At 42.8% G+C, this 19,339-nt stretch overlaps 1 protein-coding gene across 1 annotated transcript; it reads right to left on the bottom strand.

Annotated features, from left to right (window-relative positions):
* Window positions 1-312: 312 nt before the first annotated feature.
* Window positions 313-19,092, bottom strand: LOC117579565 (transcription factor sem-2). The gene is made up of 7 exons (XM_034265487.1): window positions 18,445-19,092; window positions 12,783-13,543; window positions 12,532-12,695; window positions 6,138-6,204; window positions 5,951-6,078; window positions 3,798-3,892; window positions 313-1,305 (listed from the first exon to the last, which is right to left on the bottom strand). Exons 2-7 carry the CDS (start codon window positions 13,484-13,486, stop codon window positions 673-675), a joined length of 1,791 nt encoding a protein of 596 aa, XP_034121378.1. The 5' UTR covers window positions 13,487-13,543; window positions 18,445-19,092; the 3' UTR covers window positions 313-672.
* Between the last annotated feature and the right edge of the window lie 247 nt (window positions 19,093-19,339).

The raw sequence follows: 19,339 nt of genomic DNA, 5'->3' as shown, positions 1-19,339 counted from the left end.
TTACATCGTCTAGTGATGGTTCTAGTGAAGGTTCCAAGAGAAGGATAATTCTTATCAAAACAATACTGAGTAGATGATGCCCACCAATTATAAATTCCATAAGAGAGTACCCCAGAGTAAATGAGTGCATAATTTTGACCATCTTAGATTAAATGCGAACCCCACCCACTAGACCATATAATCATGTAATTTCGCTGCTTATGACAATGCGCCTTTTATTGTTGCATTTTTTGAGAATTTGTTTGTTTTGTTTTGTTTTGCTTTGCTCTTTTTCTGTATTTAATGTAGATTATGTTTTTCTTTGTGTGTGTTGTCGGTTTTTCGCGTGTGTGAGTGTGTGAGTGTGTAGAATTTAAATACATTTATTATTAAGTTTAAATTTATGCTATGCACTTCGATCTGCGTTTAAAACATAAAAAATTGCACCGCTCGTTGTTGGTTTTTGTTTTGTTTTTATTTTCTCCTTCTTGGCTAGCTCCCTCTCTCTTTCTCTCTCTCTCTCTCTCTCTCTTCATCAGCACTTCACTGACTTAACGGTAAATGTTGGCTAGGTTTAACTTTAATCTCTCGTTTTTCGGATCGCAGTTTCCGGGCTTCGAGTTTCGGCACGAATATTTTTCTTCCCTAAGTCATAGACAAGTTCAACTCCTCGCTGCCATTGGAGGATGGTGGTCAGAAGATCACTGTCAGAGGCCGTCGAAAGTCCGCGGCGGCTGCACCTGCACTGCCGCCACCTGCTGCCCCTCCAGACGATGTCGTGACGCCTACTCCACCCACACCGCCAGCTCCCACGGACGCTACGCTGGCCAGCTGCCCGCCGTACTGCTGGGCGTACTGAGCGTAGTCGAGACCCACGTCGCTGGGCGAGTGCAGATGGGGCTTGGCCTCCACTACGATGCTGCCACCGCCACCTTCCAGCTGGGGCGTGGCGTCGCGCTCGTCCAGCCCGCTGCTGCTGTTGTTGTTGTGGGAGCCGGCACTGCCTCCTCCAACTCCACCTCCACCTCCACCGGCACTGCCTGCCATTAGCAGCTGCTGCTGATGCTGCTGTTGCTGCTGCTGCTGCTGCTGGTGATGGGCTGCCGCATGCTGCTGGGCTCCGTAGATCTTGGATATGTCGAAGGCATAATTGGCCGCCCGATCCTGGTACATCTTAGAGTCAAAGTAGGCCTTGGTCAGCACACTGGGGTCCAGGTAGGCGCTGTAGGCGGCAGCACTCGCCTGGCTGCCCGCATTGCTCATTGCGTTGCTCAGATACGAGCTCCTCTCCAGGGCGAACTTGTCCATCTGTCCGGAGAGGGTGGCCTGATAATTTGATAAATGTTAAATACATAAATGACATATTTGGTATTTCTACTGCAAACTAATCACTTATGGTACCCGCCAACTGCCTATATTCAAAGGATCCTATGTCCTTCCCAATAGTAAACTTTTGGGCTGTTTTAATATTGATTCGTTCCAATGAACAACATGAATGCCAGACACCTCCAGACAACATATCTTAATTATTTGTTACATGTTGCGTTCCTATAGTAACCCCATCGAGCATGCTGCAAGTATTCGCCACTTTATCAGAGTAAACCTCAAAGATCTGGATTGGGTTAACCTTCAGATTAGTGCAAATTGCTCAACACTTTTGTGGCTTTATTTGACCAACTAATTGTGGACGACAACAACCCCTGGCTGCCCAGCCCAGCCCTTCTGAACCTCCCCCGCCACACAAACCCCAGGCATACCGAAACCATCTCAATTTAATTTTATTTGATTTGCAATACGTTTTTCATTGCTACACCAGTTGCTAGTTATTCTTCATCGGCTGCTTTTTCCGATGCTGATGCTGATGCTGATGGAAGATTCGGAATGGGAATGTAAACGGCTACTAAGCACATCTGAGGGTTGTTTCGCTTCATTTCCGTTTTGTTTTGAGTGGTTGCTGCCAAGCCATACCATGCCATACCATGCCATACCATGCCATACCATGCCCATGGCGAGGGGTTGTGCTGCGTTGCGCTCCCCTTTCTGCAGAACACTTTGCTCTGGGCTATAATTATGTTGTTAACACATCATCATCACCATCCTCATCGTCCTCGTCGTCCTCAGTGCAGGGTTCCCCAACTCGGTGCTCAAGCTTGTGTGCCGAGAGCGTTTTGGATTACAATTTGATTTGATTTGCACCCAATTGGGAATTAATGCGGATTCGTAAATATTTTGATGCCTTGCTGTTACTGTGGACATTTCGTTTTTCTCGGCTCTGTGGGTTCTGGGTACATATCTGCGCGGCAGGTAATTGATTTAGAGCCCGGTTTTGTCTGAGTGGGTTATGTTGTGTTGTGTTGTGTTGTCGAGCAGGTGTGCCGTGCGATGTCACTCGGTGTTTGGTCAGGGGTTTTGTGTCAGCTGTGTCAATATTGAACTTCAATTGAAGAGTCCTCTTTGCTCTATTTATCTCCCATATAAATATGTATAAGAATATATCTACATATATTTAGTTATCGACAAACGCATAGGAAGTTTTAAGGAATTCCTGCGAAAGTATCTCAGTTAATTGCAGCTAACAACCACACGGGTGAAGTTCCCAAGGTCCACAAAAACCCTCAGGGATAGACCATCCAATGGATATACTATCGTCTCAACAACTATGTCTCTGATGCTTGAGCTTCAGCTTGGAATTCCTGCTGATCGGAAAGCCATGGTCCAAGCTATTTTACTGTCAGAAGCTTACATATTTGTATGCCTCTCTTTTTTGTTGGGCATTTCTTTCATCTCCCACCGCTAGAGCGCCTCTAGTACAGTGAAAGCCTGTGAACAATAGTTGAAGGTATGCTGTCAGCAATTTGCCCTGTCAGGTATTTGGTAACCGCCTACTATAAAGTTTTCCTATACGATATGAGGGCTCCCAGCCATCCTCCCCATCCTCCATCCTCCATCATTCAATCAAGATTTTGTTTGGCTTAAACTTAGTCTATTATTATGGTCGAGGAGCGATGTGCGGTGTGTTATTATTAGTGTTAATGCCAGGCTTTCAACACCCGCATCGAATCGCATCTTCAACGCCACATCAATCACGGAGTCAAATAGGCTTCTGCCTCAGAATTACATACTTGCCCCTGAACAGAGCGGACAATGGCGAGCGAGAGTCATGCATTTTAATGGGTGTTGAGGGGGCTGTATTGCTGACCACCTGGACGTGGAGGGAGCCTCTAAGCTGGAGCCATTCGTAGAGCTATTGGCGAGCCTTAGCAGCTGCCTTAGAGGTCTGACTAAAACAGTTCCACTTTGAGGACATTTCATCTCGATCATAAGTCCTGTCACACCTGTCCTGCTCTGTTTGTTTTTGCTCCTGGTTACTGCCTGCCTGCCCTTGTTTATAACGATAAAGGGGAACCCCGTTTCGCTAAACATGTAATGACAACTGGCTGTGGCCAAATCCTTTGGCATGACATGTCAGAAAACTCAATTGGGCCAGGATGCCTCCGGCTTGCGCTTAGTCACGGCCACCGGACCGCATTTTTTCCACCTTTTAAAGTGGGCGTCAGCCGTAGGAGTTTGTAATTATGTTATTAAGGCGGCCCAGGGCAAACGCTATCACCTCTCCCTCCATCCCATTCATCGATGTACGCTCCACGAGTATTCATACTCATACTCATACTCATACTCATACTCGTATCTTTAATTGGTCTTCGCTACCGTTCAGTATTTTTGATGGACGTGCTGGCACTTGAGAATGTCCCAATGTTCCAGGGACAGGTGTGGCAGGGGGAGGGGGGCGGGTGGCAAAGAGAGAGAGAGAGACTCACCTGTGTCGTGGTCGGCGTCGATGTCTGGCTGAGATGGCTGCCCAGGTGATATGCAGCCGCTGTGGGACCGGGAGCGAAGTAACCGGGCGTAATGCCTGCAAGTGAAGCAAACAACCAGAGATGAGATGAGATGAGATGAGCTCGGCTCGATTCGGATTCGGGTTCGGTTCGGCGAGTGAAAGAAAAAGAGTTTACAACAATTATCACTGTGCGTAGATGCACAGTGGTGCCAAGATCGCAGAAATGTTGGAGAAAATGGGTCTCACTCTAAGAGACTTTAATTCAATGAGAATGTGGTAGAAGGTATAACGTATAAAGTTAATACTAAAATGTAATATCAATTGAAATTTCTATCAAAGTATTTTGTCTCTTGTCCACTGTGCAATGGTTTCTATAGACTCCCCTTGGTGTGTTTAAATTTAAAAATAATTGCCACTCGAAATATTTGCGCCCTTTGTTCGATCAACTCTTTCATTTCTTTTAAAAACAAATTTTTTCTTTAGTGGTCGCCATTTAATTGTACGCTGAATCAGCTATTTTACTGGAAGATGAGAACGGCCACAGAGGGAAAGAGTGAGTGCGTGTATCCACGTATCTGATAGATACTCTCTGAACGGCACTCATTATCAATTGCCCTAAACGGTAGTCGTCCAGCTGCTCTCTTGGCCTTTTATGCACAAGTTGATAATTGCAGGCGCCGCTTATTGAAAAAACAACCAAATTTATTTCATTGATGGCGCTACGGGTTTGATTGAAAGAGTTTTTCGACGGAGTCAAGAAAAGCAATTAAATTCGGTTAGACAACAAAGTTTCACTGTTTCTGAAATAATTATTTTCAACTCATTGAACATTTGAAGTAGCGACGGTTTCGGATGCCACCATCATTGTTATTATTATAATAGCGGATTAGGTAGCTGCTCCATTGTCGTGCATATTTGTTTGTAGCCGAACGGAAGCTCCTATAATATTTTGTGGGATATCTTGGATACTGCTCAAGTCTCCATTTAATTATTGGATATTTTACAAATATGTACGTACATATGTACGTACATTTACGCTAGTCAATGAGAAAACGTGGATTCTATCTGTCTTATAAATATTCATTCAAGGAACAAGGAAAACCCAATTAAATCCAAAACCTCATTCTATTTCAAATTTCCCCTAGTTTTATAGAAATATATATATAACGAAAAACGGATGATATGTATGTACAAATGTTATGTTTGGCTAATTCCATAGTTGGTTGAACTCTCTGGTGTCTAAGTCCATATCCTATTATATCCAATAATGGGGATGGAGTGCATTGATGGGGAAGCGCAAACAGACTAAACGCAAATAGACTAATTCGGTTTATTTATTACGCATTTCCTACCATTTTTATTATCATTTCCGTTGGGCATAAATCATCCTGGCCCAGAAAGGAGCAGAGCAGAAAGGATCAGGCAATGCGCACGCTTAGACCGAGAAACTGGTGCCGAATTGTGAGGCCTAGGACGGTGGCCAGAACAGGGTGAAAGACTAAAAAACGTGACAAATGCTAATTTAAAACCTCCAACCAACAGCATAAACTACAAACACCACCCACTCTCCACACCCACCATTCATGAGGATGGAACCTCATGAATGGAAACTTATGCTCAGCTCTTATGGTTCTTAACTGTTCGGGTCTCCTGCCGCCTCCCAACCCATCACTCGAATGAGTTGTTAAGCCAGGATGATGACTTCACAGTTTGTCAGTCAGGCAGTCAGATGGGTGGTTCCTGGTTCAACGCGGTTCTGGCTGGAGTTGGGGATAGTTTGTCATAGACTGCTGGTTGGTGATGGTTTCTGGTTTCTGGTTGCTCCCCTCGTATCGTGTCACATTTGCATTTGTCTTAAGTCGAGAGCTCATAAAACTCGCTTGCTTATTATTTTCGCTCAGCTTGTGCTTTGCTTGATGAATTTTCAAGGGTCATTGAAGGGGTAATTGTGGGATGGGAATTCTCCCAGCTTTAAAATGAGTTTGTTAAGCATATTGATAGAAAGAATAGGGTTTTTGATTCTAGCTTATCACAGGCAACAGAAATCTGTTTTCGTTTGATCCAGTTTAAGAATTTCTTCAGTTTTGATCAGTTAAATCCGATTCAATTTCAAATTGAATACATTTTACTTACCGGCTCGTAGTGCCTCCACGGGCACCGATGGATATGGCATCGGATATGGATACCCATCGCGTCTTAGGGCCTTGGGCTTGCGTCGCGGTCGGTACTTGTAGTCCGGATGCTCCTTCATGTGCATGGCTCTAAACACCGAATATTCTTTGAAATGACAGATACTCTGTTTCACATGTCCAAAACTTACCTCAAACGTTTGGCCTCATCGATAAACGGACGTTTCTCCTCCTCTGTAAGCAACTTCCACTCTGCCCCTGGAAGGGATTTCGTTCAAAATGGGGCTCGTTAATCCATTAGTAACATTTGGTTTTGGGGGATTGGGGACAGACAACACTCAATTCTCTTGTCAAATGCTGGCAACAATCGAAGTGCACTCACGAGAAGCTGTCGAACATAAACATAGTTCCCTACTTGGGGCTTGGGGCCAAAAACTTGTCTTGTCTGTTGAAGAAGGATAACAACAACCACCAATGTCGTTGTCAGTTCAGTTTTCTCTTGTCTCACCCTTCGCCTATCTCTCTCTAACCCTATCTATCCGTCTCTTTCCCCACCATTCTTGCCCACCCTTGGTTCCATTCGATTCTGACGAGCTTGTGTTGGCCCCAGCAGGTGGTTTTGGGCTGCCTTCATTATTGCGAATATTTCGGATAGGGGTCGGTCGAGCACAGCGCCGATCCTTCTTGAGGGCGTTGGCTGCGACGCTTACACATACAGTGATACACGTGCCACACAATCAAACACACACACACACACACAGATAAGAACATATGTATGTACATATGTATTTATGTATGTAAGTGGCACACAGGGTTAGCTTTTGGAGACCTACGGAGCTTATATCCCAGCTCCGGTTCATGATGTGTGTGTGTGTGTGTGGAAATTGCAAATGTTTTTAAGTTAATGTAAAATATCATAATGACATGTGTCGTACGATGTCTGAAGTGAGGGAGGGAAATATAACGCAATGGGCATGGGGTCATAGTAATAAGAGGCTTTCAGCCAGTTGAGGAGTCTGTTGCTAAGAGATTGGGGCTCGGGATGAGAGCTTTGGCAAAATGATGGTTGATCGTACTAACACATATTCTTATCCCATTTACTGTAGAATATCCCTATCTTTCCGTCTTATTGAGTCGTTATTGGCAAATTGAAAACATATATTTAATGGAAAACTAAGTAAACACACTTATCATCCACTGTAATCTTCTTAAACAATTGTACTTCCCTAATCACAAAGGAAAATCCAAGAAAATTTGGACATATTGTATATAAATTAGTTGATAAATTGCTGGCAAGGGGGACAGGGACAATTCGCTAATTAGTTATAACGTGTAATTTTAGTGGCTTGTCAGGCAGACACAAAGCCAGAATGGTGCCACATATGTATGTATGTACATATGTGAATACAAAGATGCACACATGGGAGATATGTACTCACAACACACATTGTTGTGACAGCACCCCTTACAGCCAAGAAGGAAACGAGTGTCAGACTCAGGCTCTGCCTGTGGCCCACTCAGGCACCCACAGCAAGTCAGATAAGGCAACAAAAACTATAACAAAAGGCCCAATACAAAAGCTCAATTGTACAGCCAGAATCTCCCGACTCCCCCTGGCCAACCACTCATAATGGTAAAATACTAATTTATAGATACATTGATAGCGTCCCAGTCCCCTGTCCCCTGTCCCCTGTCCACTGCCAAGTGCCTTCAGCCCATCAAATGAGCAACTTCTCGGTGCTCTCCTTCTGTGTGCGACACCTTCAAGAGAATGCCAGCCTGGAGAGCGGGTAACAAGAATTGAATGGTGCACTGGACGTTATAATAAACAAGACACAAGCAGAGGGTACGCTACGGCATGGAAAACATCTACAAGTTGAGCAGTTGAATAAACTACGAGTAAGCCCACAAAAGGATGACAATGACAATGTCTATGTTTGTCCAACGTCTATGATGTTGGCGCCCCTTGACCAAATACTGCACAAAGAAAGCTGCGGACGGGGAGGAGTTTCGGTCTCTCCCTATCCCCATCCGTTTGTCTAGTGCGTTGACTGGCGTAATAATTGATAGGAAAAACAAGCCATAAGTAGCAAAATGTTGCAACCTTACTGAGGCTGTTTCTGGTACAATTCTGGTTCAATTAACAAGTTTTTCCGGCCTGGAAAATGCTACACGTTAACATACAGAGCAAATATTTAACCGCCACCGGCTCCAATTGCAATTTACAGTTTATGTTGGGGTCTGCAGCTACACTTTTCACATATGTATATAATTTTGTACGTGTGTTGACCAACTACATGTTCCTGTCCCACATTCACACATTGGGACACAATCGGGCTACTTATGGGACTACTTTGCTTCTGTTCTTTGTTCTGTTCGGGGCCCACTCATAACATGGAGAGAGATTCAATTGTTTGTCCAGCAATTTAATGCTTTGAGAAACTGGGAGTTTTCCTCCTTCTGTTGTTTGACCAGTCGAAATTTGTTTTATTTACTTAGCTTTTGTGTGGCAGAAATGTGAGACGAAAGGTTAAAATCTTGGCTGGACATTTCGATGTGTTGGAAAATGCGTAAACTTATTAGACTAGAAAAAGATGTGAAATATATTCAAATGTATTGAATTGAAAAGAGGATAGAAATGTTTAATAATAACTATTACAATAATTAAAGTGTTCGGCATATTTCTTGTCCTTTGCACATGTATACTAAGCCGATAACATCGACTTACCCTTTTGGACCTCTTGATGCTGGTCGTGACTGGTCCCTTTAAAAAAAATTGCCCCTTATTTGTTCCGCTTGTTTTTGCTCCTGATTGAGCGTACTGTAATTAAGAGGGCACCGTTTGTGTATAGCCCCACAGACACAAATCCACACAACCACACACCTGTCAATTGCAAAGGCAGCAGCGGCGTAACCTTCACGCCCACTCACCCCTCCAGACCTTTTTTCGAAAGCTTTTCCAATTTCAAACTAATCAATTGTTTGCATTTTATTGTGCAACAAAAGGTTCTCGATGGTGTAGTGAAGCAGCGGAGGGGGTTAGGCCGAGAAGCAAAAAGGCTTGAGAGTTCAACCTTTTGTGCTCCAAAGCCAAGTCTCTTCTTCTTCCACGAGTTGGCCATTGTTCCGTTCAGGCAGTCATTTATTCAGTCGTTCAGTCAGTCTAACTGTTCATTCATCTAGCTCTCTTTTTACATTGTTTGGCATTATTTAATATTCCCGCAGGAACAGGCAGAACCGAAAGAAGGATCGGCAGCAGCTTTGATTAAAAATAAAGAACGCTGATTCGACAGGTTTTTCAATTATTGAGGAAATACAAAAAGTCAGTTTGTAAAAGAGGTTTTGTATATGTATGCATGTACATACATATGTACATATGTATGTAGCTAGACTCCCAGGAAGGACCTTTTGATATCTTTGAAAATCGGTCGATTCTATAAAAGGCTTTTAGGGCAATACTTATATCGGTTTTGAGTTCCTGCGTCTTCTACGAGTATATATAATCAAAGGTACATATGTATGTACATTGTACATATCTACATATTAAAGGTACATACATTTTCCGCAAAGATCTGACTGTTGTTATTGCTGTTGTCGCCTTTTGTTTCGGATGCTGCTGTTGTTGTTGGTAATTCAAATTTCCAGACAGTAATTAATGACAGTTACAATTTCAATTAAGCCCGGGCTCAACACAGAATTGTTTTCTATAACATTCACTTCGTTGTTGTTGAAGTTTTTTCCTTCTCGTTCACAATTTTTTTTTTTAATTCTGCCCGTTTTTGTTGCATCTTTTGTTGGGCTTTGTTTTTGTTTCTGTTTTGTATAATAAAATAAATGGCATCGCCGGCGGCAAACGGTGGCGGTGACGGTAACGGCGTCGGAGGCTGCGCCTGAAGAGGCCTCTCCACAGTTGCCAGTCCTTCTCTCTCTGTCTGTCTTTCTCTGTCCCACGCACACCCTCGTCTCACATACACACACATACACATACCATTTCTCTCTGTCCCTTTCTTTCCTGTATGTGTGTTTGGTAAAAAAGTAACTTTCGCGCCGCCATTTTTTGTGGCGCCTTTGTCTAGGGCACCGTTTTTTACTCTTCCTCCTTTTCCGCGCACTTTTGTGCCTTTTTCTGTTTGGCAATTTCTCATAATGAGCACAATTTTTTGTTGCTTTTGTTGCTGCTGAATTATTCATTTAATTGAATGCTGGCCTCAACTCAACTTTTCTCAAGTGCTAAAACTCTGACATTCTGCTCTCCCATTATTCGCTGATTTAATAAATTGTTCTTTCGGTTTTGTGGTGTAATGAAAGTTTTCAAAATTGTCCTCGACATTATTAATGGCTTAGAAGAAGTGCCAAGTTGAGTGAAAGCAAGTGAATGAGGAGAACACAGAAAGGTGGTAAAGGAGCAAGGGCTAGTTTATTCATCGCAATATTTGTGGCCATATTTGTTCTCTTGTTAAAGAAGTAATTCTATGTACATATGTATGTGTTCACGTGTTTTTATAAATGTATCCAACAGTTCCTGTATCTTTTTACCTCTTAGATTTGTTATATTTTATTATTTTATTACGAAACGTAAAATGAATATCACAGTCAATATTGTATGTACATGTGTATGGATGTGTATGTATGTATTTTCATACATTTATGTACCATTTATGTACATTATGTAACGCATAAAAAACAATTTTGGAACACTGTTAGATTTTATTTTTATAAAACCTTGTGGATGCCAATCCAGCTCTCTGTCCCTGATTCACTTTGTCCCACTTCCCACCTTTGCCACAAAAGAATTTTGAGAGCCCTTCTCCCATTCGTTCTCTCTCTCTCTCTAAACAAACTTAACAAAGACTGAAACTGACAGCAAATATTACACAGCAAAGAGGAGGGAGAGAGGGAACTGTCAATTCGCATAATGGATTTGCCAAAAAAGCAGAATAAAAAGAAAAATTTGAAGAGCCAACAAAGCTTTCATCCAAACACAAGGAAAACCGAAAATAATTCGAAATTCAAGTTTGCTTCCTAAATTGTGTTTAAGTTTTCTTCTTCTCGTTGATATGTTTACATAAACCCTAAGATAAGGGAAATTGGAGAGGGTTCCAAGTCTAAAAAGCTATTTCCCTGAAAGGAATAAGGGGAATTCCCACCAGAGCCAACCCCTTTTGTTTGAATGCTTCAAATGCAGCGAACTTCCTGCCGCTGTTGCTCTTTGGTTCGCTCAACTGAATGGCAAGTGAGTCGCATTTAATTTGCCATTGTTTTGGCCCAAACAATGGATAAATAAAAATGCAAGAAAAAATCATTAAACAAGTGCTACAGTGGAAGATTGGAAAAAGGCACCCGCCCTGGAGTTTTTGGATATTTTCTAGAAAAATGATCCAAGATGAAGTCGATGACGCTGAGGATGCGGATGAGTTGGATTCTTTATCCTCTATCGCTGTTATGACAGCATCCACAGAACTGATTAGTGCAGCACAGACCAGGCCAAAACTCAATAGAACAGCTTCGATTCTCATATAATATGCATGAGCTGATCAAAAAGGTAGTCTAGGGCCAGCCATTGTTATGCTAAAGAACTCTCCTGCCTGTCACTTGCCACGTGTCGGATTGAAATTGAATTTACTGCCCGAAAAATGCACGCCCAAAGACCCAAGACACGATAAGGCCTAGACCAGCCCGGGATTAGCTCTCCCCGCTCTCGATCCGAAGAATAAACTACTTAACTTTGCAACTAGTTAAGCGGGGCGAGACAAAGCCCTCAAGAGGCCAGGGCCGTGATTTGGCAAACTTTAGCGGGTGGGTGGCATACTGAACTTGCGGGAATCCCAGTCCCAAACGGAACCCCTTCTTCCAGCCATAATCAACAGCTTCCGCCTCGTGGCTGGTATGCTGCCGCTCTTCCTGCTCCATTGTTTGACAGCCGCTTGTCACTTTTGACAGTTGCGCTGAGTACCGGAGTTGAGGCGGGAGTTTTTGGTTTGTCATTGTCATTGTACAGTACAGTATTACGTTGATTAGTTTAACTTGCATAAGAGGTCGACACATACAGACACACCACACATACACATACAGATGCAGGTACAGATAATGATAAAGAGAAGGAGAAGGAGAGGCAGGAAGATGGAGCGAGAGACACCATACCATGGTGAGTGGGTGCGAGAGATTGGCAGGTCGTGTGCCGCATTTTAATTTCGTTTTGTATTGCCTCATCCTTTGTCTTCAGATTATATCCATTTCGAGGGCAAAATGTTGCCACCAGATAGCCAAGATTCTTGTGGTTTCTGTTACACGCACAACAACAACAGCAACAAAATACAACAATTTAAGTGAGCCGAGCTTAGCATTCTGGAAACAACAGCTTTGAAGGAGGCAATTGAGCCATCGTGGATACACAAAAAACTATCGATTTGCTTGGGGAATGGTACTTGCTCCTCAGGAACGTAAGCGATCAATTTTCAATTATGTCAGATAAAGGACTACAAATACTTCTGACTTGCCCGAGCAACTGGCGATAAAACATAATAAAAAATCGTTTATATTGTCACTGGAACCAATAGAATGAACTCATTTTTGGATCCTACTTACCCAGCCTCTTGGATATCTCTGAGTTATGCATTTTGGGATTATCCTGAGCTATTTTGCGCCGCTGCAGACGCGACCAGACCATAAAAGCATTCATCGGACGTTTGATGTGCTCCTCGTTCTGGCGCTTAGTTGTGTTCTGGATCATCAGGCTGAAGAATACATCGCTGGGGAATTATTAGAATTTAAATTAGTTGTTTGTCTGGCAACCCCGAAAATGTAGTCTGTTTCTCCGTTCCCGGAGTCTTGCTCACCTGGCGCTGCTGCCACTGTTCATGAGTGTGCCCATATTCTGGTGCAAGTTGCTGATAGGGGAGGACTGCGAGTTGTGATGCAAGTGGGCGGCAGCTGCGGCGGCCATCACGCTGCTCGATGCACTGGAAGCGGATCCGTGGTGTGCGGCACTGCTGTGGTGGTTGCTAGCGGATGCAGCCCCACCCGCAGACAAGTGGGAGCTGCCGTTGCTGTGGGGCTGGTGCAACGACTGAGCCTGGCTGTTGCTGTGGCTGTGGCTGTGGTGGGAGGAGGCAGACGACACCGCCGGCTGACCGTGTGAGGACGAAGTTTGCTGCTGTTGTTGCTGCAGCTGTCCTGAATGATGGTGCTGGTGGAGCTGGGAGTGGTGGTGTGCCAGATGCAGGGCCGAGTGGGGATGCAGGCTGCTCAATCCACTCGATCCGTTCGGGGAGCCGTTGCTGCTGTTGCTGCTGCACTGATGGTGCTGCTGCTGCGATTGCTGGTGCTGATGGCCCAGAGCCAACTGCTGACCTGCTGAGTGCAGGTGATGGGCGTGGGTGTGGCTCTGGTCGGACTGCTGGTGGTGCTGCTGAACGGCCGCTGCCAATTGCCCGAGATGATGCGATCCGCTGCTGGAGCTCACCGAGCTCAGGTGACTCTGTAGTGGATGAGCTAGCGATAGGCCGGTGAGCGACAGGTGTGTGGATAGACGTTCCATCATATTGCAGACGGAGCTGTGGCCTCTCTACGGCTGCTATTAGTCTGGTTACTCCCGGCACTGGCAACAGAGAGTCGAGAGATTTATGTGTTGAGCTCAGGTGGTTTGGATTGGTTTGGTTTGGTTAGTATTCCTGCTATGCCGATCTTGTGAATTGTTCCTAGGAAGTATCGGCCCCATGTGGCAACCGTAACAGAGAAAGATAAGCCAGTAAATCCATCCAATCGTAAAATGTAAGAAAATATCGTCCATCGCTCCTAAGACAATGGTTTTTGTGTCCCACAAAATTCATAATCTTTCCCCTTTCTTTTATCCATAATTAGTGTATTCCTGTTTTGTCTGGCAACAATTTTCATTACCAGTTCCCCTGAGATCTTTGTTAATCAATTAACTAATTGATTCGAGCTTTTAAAAGTATGTCGTCTGTGCCCATTCTTTGGAGTCAGCGAAACAATGCGGAATGGCCCGGCAAAGGCAATGGCAATGGACCTGCCCCAGAGCCACTTGCAAGCCGCGCTGGCGGTTACCACCTCAACTCGACTGAAATTGGATGCGAAACCTTTCCACTCGCCCATTGTCCGGGCCAAATGTCAACCCTTAAAGCCGTGTGGGATGCATACGCCAGCAACAACAGCGACGGCGACACCGACAACGGAGACGGAGATGGAGACGACGTCGTCCATCCTTTTCATTATGCGATCGGGCACTTGAAAACCATTTCTTTCCCATTTCCCATTTTACGTTTTGTATTTTATTTTTGCACCCAAGCTGCTTGTTTTGGTGGGTGAGAATTGGGATGGGGAACGTTGATAGGCTTCACTTTTAGGGCTTTTCAATCCCACATGTGCGTGCATTATAAGCGGGTTTTGCGTGGTCCACTTGATGCCCCGCTCCCTCCTTAATGTGTTAAATGTGAGGTGGGAGAGGAAAAGGGTCAAGAAGCCAGCGTCCGGCTAAACGCTTTCAATTTGTTTAATGGTCCCTTTCGGATTCGAATACGGATTCGGAGCATATCTCGAGTACAATCAAGTGCGGGCGTGCCGAGGACAGATGCCATATGCGAGCACTTATTCGATGCCTCTATGCCTCGTATGCCTTGCTCTTTGCATTCTCGCATTATCCTAGGAAAATGTGTCATCTGCAGTGGATATTTGCATAGAAAGGAGAACAGAGAGTGTTCTGAACTGGATCTGGAAGGTTGGCTGTCGATTTTGGCAACGATATTTCCAAACAATTATGTTAGCTAGCAAACCGAGAAAGACTCAAGAGAGTGACAGAGAGTTTGTCTAATAACAAGCAATCTGAAAAAAAAAACGATAAGGGACGTGTGACACGATTTTATGCGTCACAACCTCTATACCCGGTACTCAGTTAGGATCTCTGTATCTTACTGTTATACCAGTTACTCGAAGAGTAACTTTGTATTTGTGGGAAAAAAATGTAACACACAGAAGGAAGCGTTTCCGACCCCAAAACTTATATAAATATGTTCTTGATCAGCATTAATAGCCGAGTCGGTATAGCCATATCTGTCTGTCCGTCTATCTGTCCGTCCTTACGAGCGCCTGGTACTTAGAGACCAGAAGAGATAGGGCAACCAAGTTTTGCATCCAGACTTCTCTATGCTCACACTGTTGCAAGTGTATTTCAAAATTTGGCCCCGCTCCCTTCCGCCCTTCGGTATAAAAACTAAATCTTCTATTATATCTGTATTAAGTAAAAATATTGAGGAATAATTTGATAATACAACTAAATAACCGAGACTTCTCTGATTAATTAGAGCTTACTGATTGTTTTAATTTTCGTTATATTGCGACTTTTATTTTTATTGCTTTTTGGCATTTTTTCGAATGGAACATATTTACACTTCCAAATGTTTGGAAATATTAAATTTTTAAAAATAAATTCAACTGTTTCTGTTGCCATTTTAATTGCCGTTTATTTAGGAAAGACTATCTAAAAACATCTTACATACTTAATTATTAATGAAAATTATTATCTTTTATGTTTCAATATACATACATTCATATCTACGAGTATGTACAGATAAACTTGATCCCCATGTAAATATACTTTATTTTTATTACATAATACGCAGTAAGAAACTAAAAGACCATAACTATATTTGTATGACCTAAAAACAGGAAAAAACGATTAAAAGCATTTACGGATGATTTGCATGGGTTTGCACAGAATAAATCATTGATTCTTGTTTTTAACCAATTCCAGCCATTTGGCATATAAATTTCACCGTCTGCACATTATATGTCTACCACAGAATGTACGACAATTAACTGGTGAGGTGACCATGGACCATTCATCTCTATCTTTTTGGCTCTGTTGTTTTCTCTTGGTGTTCTCCCTCTCCTTCGTTCTTTCTGTCTTTGACTTTTTCTCTGTAGCTCTGTTCATTTGCATTCTTGGCCCATGAACAGGCCCATGGTCAATAACTTCTGTTGCGCTATGCGAGGCGACATCTGTACTGCTTCCGGGCATTACCGCGTGGTGTTAAAGTAAAAATTGCTCAGGCATGCGTATTAAGCATGAAATTTATTTAAAAATGAGAAACAGAAAAAGAGGAGCAGAAGAAGGAGCTGCAGGGGAGGGGAGCGGAGTCTTGGGACACGCATGCTCGTATTTGTAATCCTTATGGAGTGCAAACAAATTTCTGTGTTGTCAAGTTGCCTGCCTTTATTTTCATTTCATTTTGTATCGTTTCTCTTCCCTTTTCACGTCATTTTGTTGCAGTTGCAGTTGCTGTTGGTGGTGCAGTGGTGCACCACAGGCCACCATCTGAGGCGACGGTTGCACCACCAGCTGTGCACAAATTGCACTCCAGATATTTTTATTTGCTGTGAATATGGCAAGCCAAAGAGCTTCTTCTTTTCTTACATACATACATACATATACATAGATATACAAACCTATATAAAGCTGATATTTATTTGTAACGGATGTGTAACCGTTAAGCTGTTATAGCGTGGGCCTGTAGGGCACTGCATACTTTCCTAAGGTGTTAATCTAGCGGCCTTAATAGATAACCCAGCAGATATTTTATGTCTGGCCTTTCAAACGGAGAGCTTCTTTCCTCAGATATTCTTTTTGTATCGCAGTAGGAGTAAAAATTAACCCGATGGCCACTTGGGTTTCGGGGGCTATACCCCATCCCCAATCCCCAATCCAAACCCCTTCCAACAGGCATGCCCTGTTGTAGCTGCTTCTCGTTCATTTGTTCATCCGTTTGTTGGTGTGTCAAACAAGAATTATGATCGGCTTAGCCACATGCTGAGCCGAGCTGGAAGACGAGTTCGCTGCTCTGCCCCAGAGGAGTCGTCGCGGAGTCTCTGCAGTCGGAGAATCTCAATTCAGGTAGAGCTTTAAGTGTCTCCACTTTGTGTTGAAATGTATCGCATCGTAGCCATTCCCATTCGGTACCAATTCCCATTCCCATTCCCAATCCCACAGTCCCTCCATTCAAAAGTGTCTCTTGGCCGCCTGCTGGGCCCCGTCTTCTGCCGGGGCCCTAAGCCGCTGGGCCCCCTAATGTTTGTAATTAAGAACTTTCACACTCGCAACAATCGCCTCGTAAATGTATCACTCCCTACCTCGATTCCTACCATCGTTTCGCTCCTTCTCTTTTGGTTGATTCAGTGCCAAGTTCGTGTCAAGGGCAATGTAGATATTGCTATGGATTCGAGCTTAACCGAATATTTATTAAATTCTGGGCCAGCAGCACCTCTCTCGTCTAATGTATGGTATGTATGTACATTAATGTTATTGAATAAATAGGTTGCCTACACAATTAGGTTCACATAACATCTGTTCCGTTCGCATTTATTTGACGCTATTTGATAAGAGACGCAAAATAATTCCACAAAATTTTATTTACACAATTGTATTTGGCCTTCCCTCGGGTATTACCTAAACTCTCTTTCCCTACCCAGTTTTCTTGTTTGCTCTACAGTTCCAAAGTCGAAGGAAGAGTCAGAAGGGACGTCACACTCAATTCTTCTGGCCAATTATTGTCACAAATTTTGAGCAAATATTAGGACACATATTTTCTTTCTATTATTGGAGCTAATTGCGTCATTCCGTTTCTTTGGTGGTTTTGACGTTTTGACATTCTTCAACATATATTGTTTAGTTTTTGAGTTATACATGGTTGTTTGAAGCTCCTTATCAAAAATTAAGCTAACCAAACAAATTTGAATGATTCAATTCCTTTCAGGGCAGCAACAGAACTTGACTTAATTCAATTGGAAAATCGAAAACAAATGTAAACATCATACGAGAGGGGCCACAAAGAAACCGACCATGATGTGGCACAAAAAGAAGAGAGGAAAATCATGAAATTATCCAAACAAATAAATCTGTTGATCCTGCTTGTATGTATGTTACTCTCTCCATTTTTAATGCTTACCTAATTGATGGTCATATAATGTTTTTAATTTAACAATTAAATCAAACCCTCCCTTTAATTCTACAATCTAAAATTCCACCGGCCAAACTTGTTTGAGCTATGAAAACTGCAACATTTTTCAGATTAGTTAGGCAATGAACAGGCTTCGGGACATAGCTGAATGCTAATTGAGGAAATATTTCGCTTCTCGTGGCTATGAAGAAATCGATCTGGATTTAATTTTTTTAGGTGCGTATAATCGATGTTTAGTATTTAATAAGGAACGGATGGTGTAAAAAATCGGAATATGCACCTAAAATCTATGAAATTTGTTATATCAATAAGTGTATATATGTATATACTGCACTCTGAACTATAAGACCGCCTTTCGGCTTCGATTCTATTCATCATGTGCACCTTAATACGTTAATACGTTAATATGTTCACATTTTAGCATTTTTAATTTAAACTCTGGTTGCTTTATACTCTGGCAGAAATAACGATTAGAATTTGTTAGGTTCGTAGCGTCTCCGGCATTTATATAAATTAAATCGAGTCTTACCTTGGAAAGGTCTGCATTTCCTTTGTATATCCCGAGTTTCCGCCGATTTGAATTAAGCAATCGATAACACAAAGTGCACAGAATATTTGTATGTACACCACCAAATCATCTGATTAATATTTGCTTATGGTTTTTTGTTGTTTTTTTTATAGATTCCACTCTCTCTGAATTGCTATTAAATATTGCAATTTTAGCCTTTTATGATGTTGAGCTGTTTCTGTTGTTTCTTTTTCGTGAACAAATATGTTTGTCAAACACTTTATATTCATATGTATGGGATATCACTAGTTTATGTTGAATTTTATGCTGTTTACCTTTTATTCATTGGATCTTCGTCGTTTGGTTATTGTTATACCGATGGAAACGATTCTTTGAAGAATGAAGTTTGTGTGATTTGAAGTTTAACGAGAGAAATAAGTAGCTTAGGATTTCACGACTTTATGGGTGTTCTGTTTGATTTTTATTTGGGTTTGTTTTGATGAGGAGCACGTTAGTGAGCATAAATATAAAACCTGATATTGTTTGGGATATTTTCTTAAGCATAGACCACTGTTAGGATTTAGTTTAATAACGCACTTTATAAGTTTTGGAAAGTGTGAAAATTTCTTGTACATTCCGAACCTGTTCCCAAAGTTTGCTTTTATTTTTTTGGTACAATAAATATTTTGTTTGTTTGCGAGGGGGCTTTAACCGTCGCTGCTGGCGCTGCTTCTGCTGCTGCTGCCGTTGCTGGTCGATGGCTCTTGGCCAGTTTCTGCATCTAAGCGCGCTTTGGCGGCTATTCAACGGATACGTTCCGACGCGTAACTAAAAACTTGGCGCGCGTTCTCTTAGCCCACACGAGCCAAAAACGAGTCACGTCCCAGACATTGGCCAAGAGGGGATCGGACCGTGG

The sequence above is a fragment of the Drosophila guanche genome, unplaced genomic scaffold (genome assembly GCF_900245975.1).
Source record: "Drosophila guanche unplaced genomic scaffold, DGUA_6, whole genome shotgun sequence".
In the NCBI taxonomy this organism is placed as follows: domain Eukaryota; kingdom Metazoa; phylum Arthropoda; class Insecta; order Diptera; family Drosophilidae; genus Drosophila; species Drosophila guanche.
The sequence above is the reverse complement of the archived record's forward strand: the minus strand, read 5'-3'. Positions and strand labels throughout refer to the sequence as shown.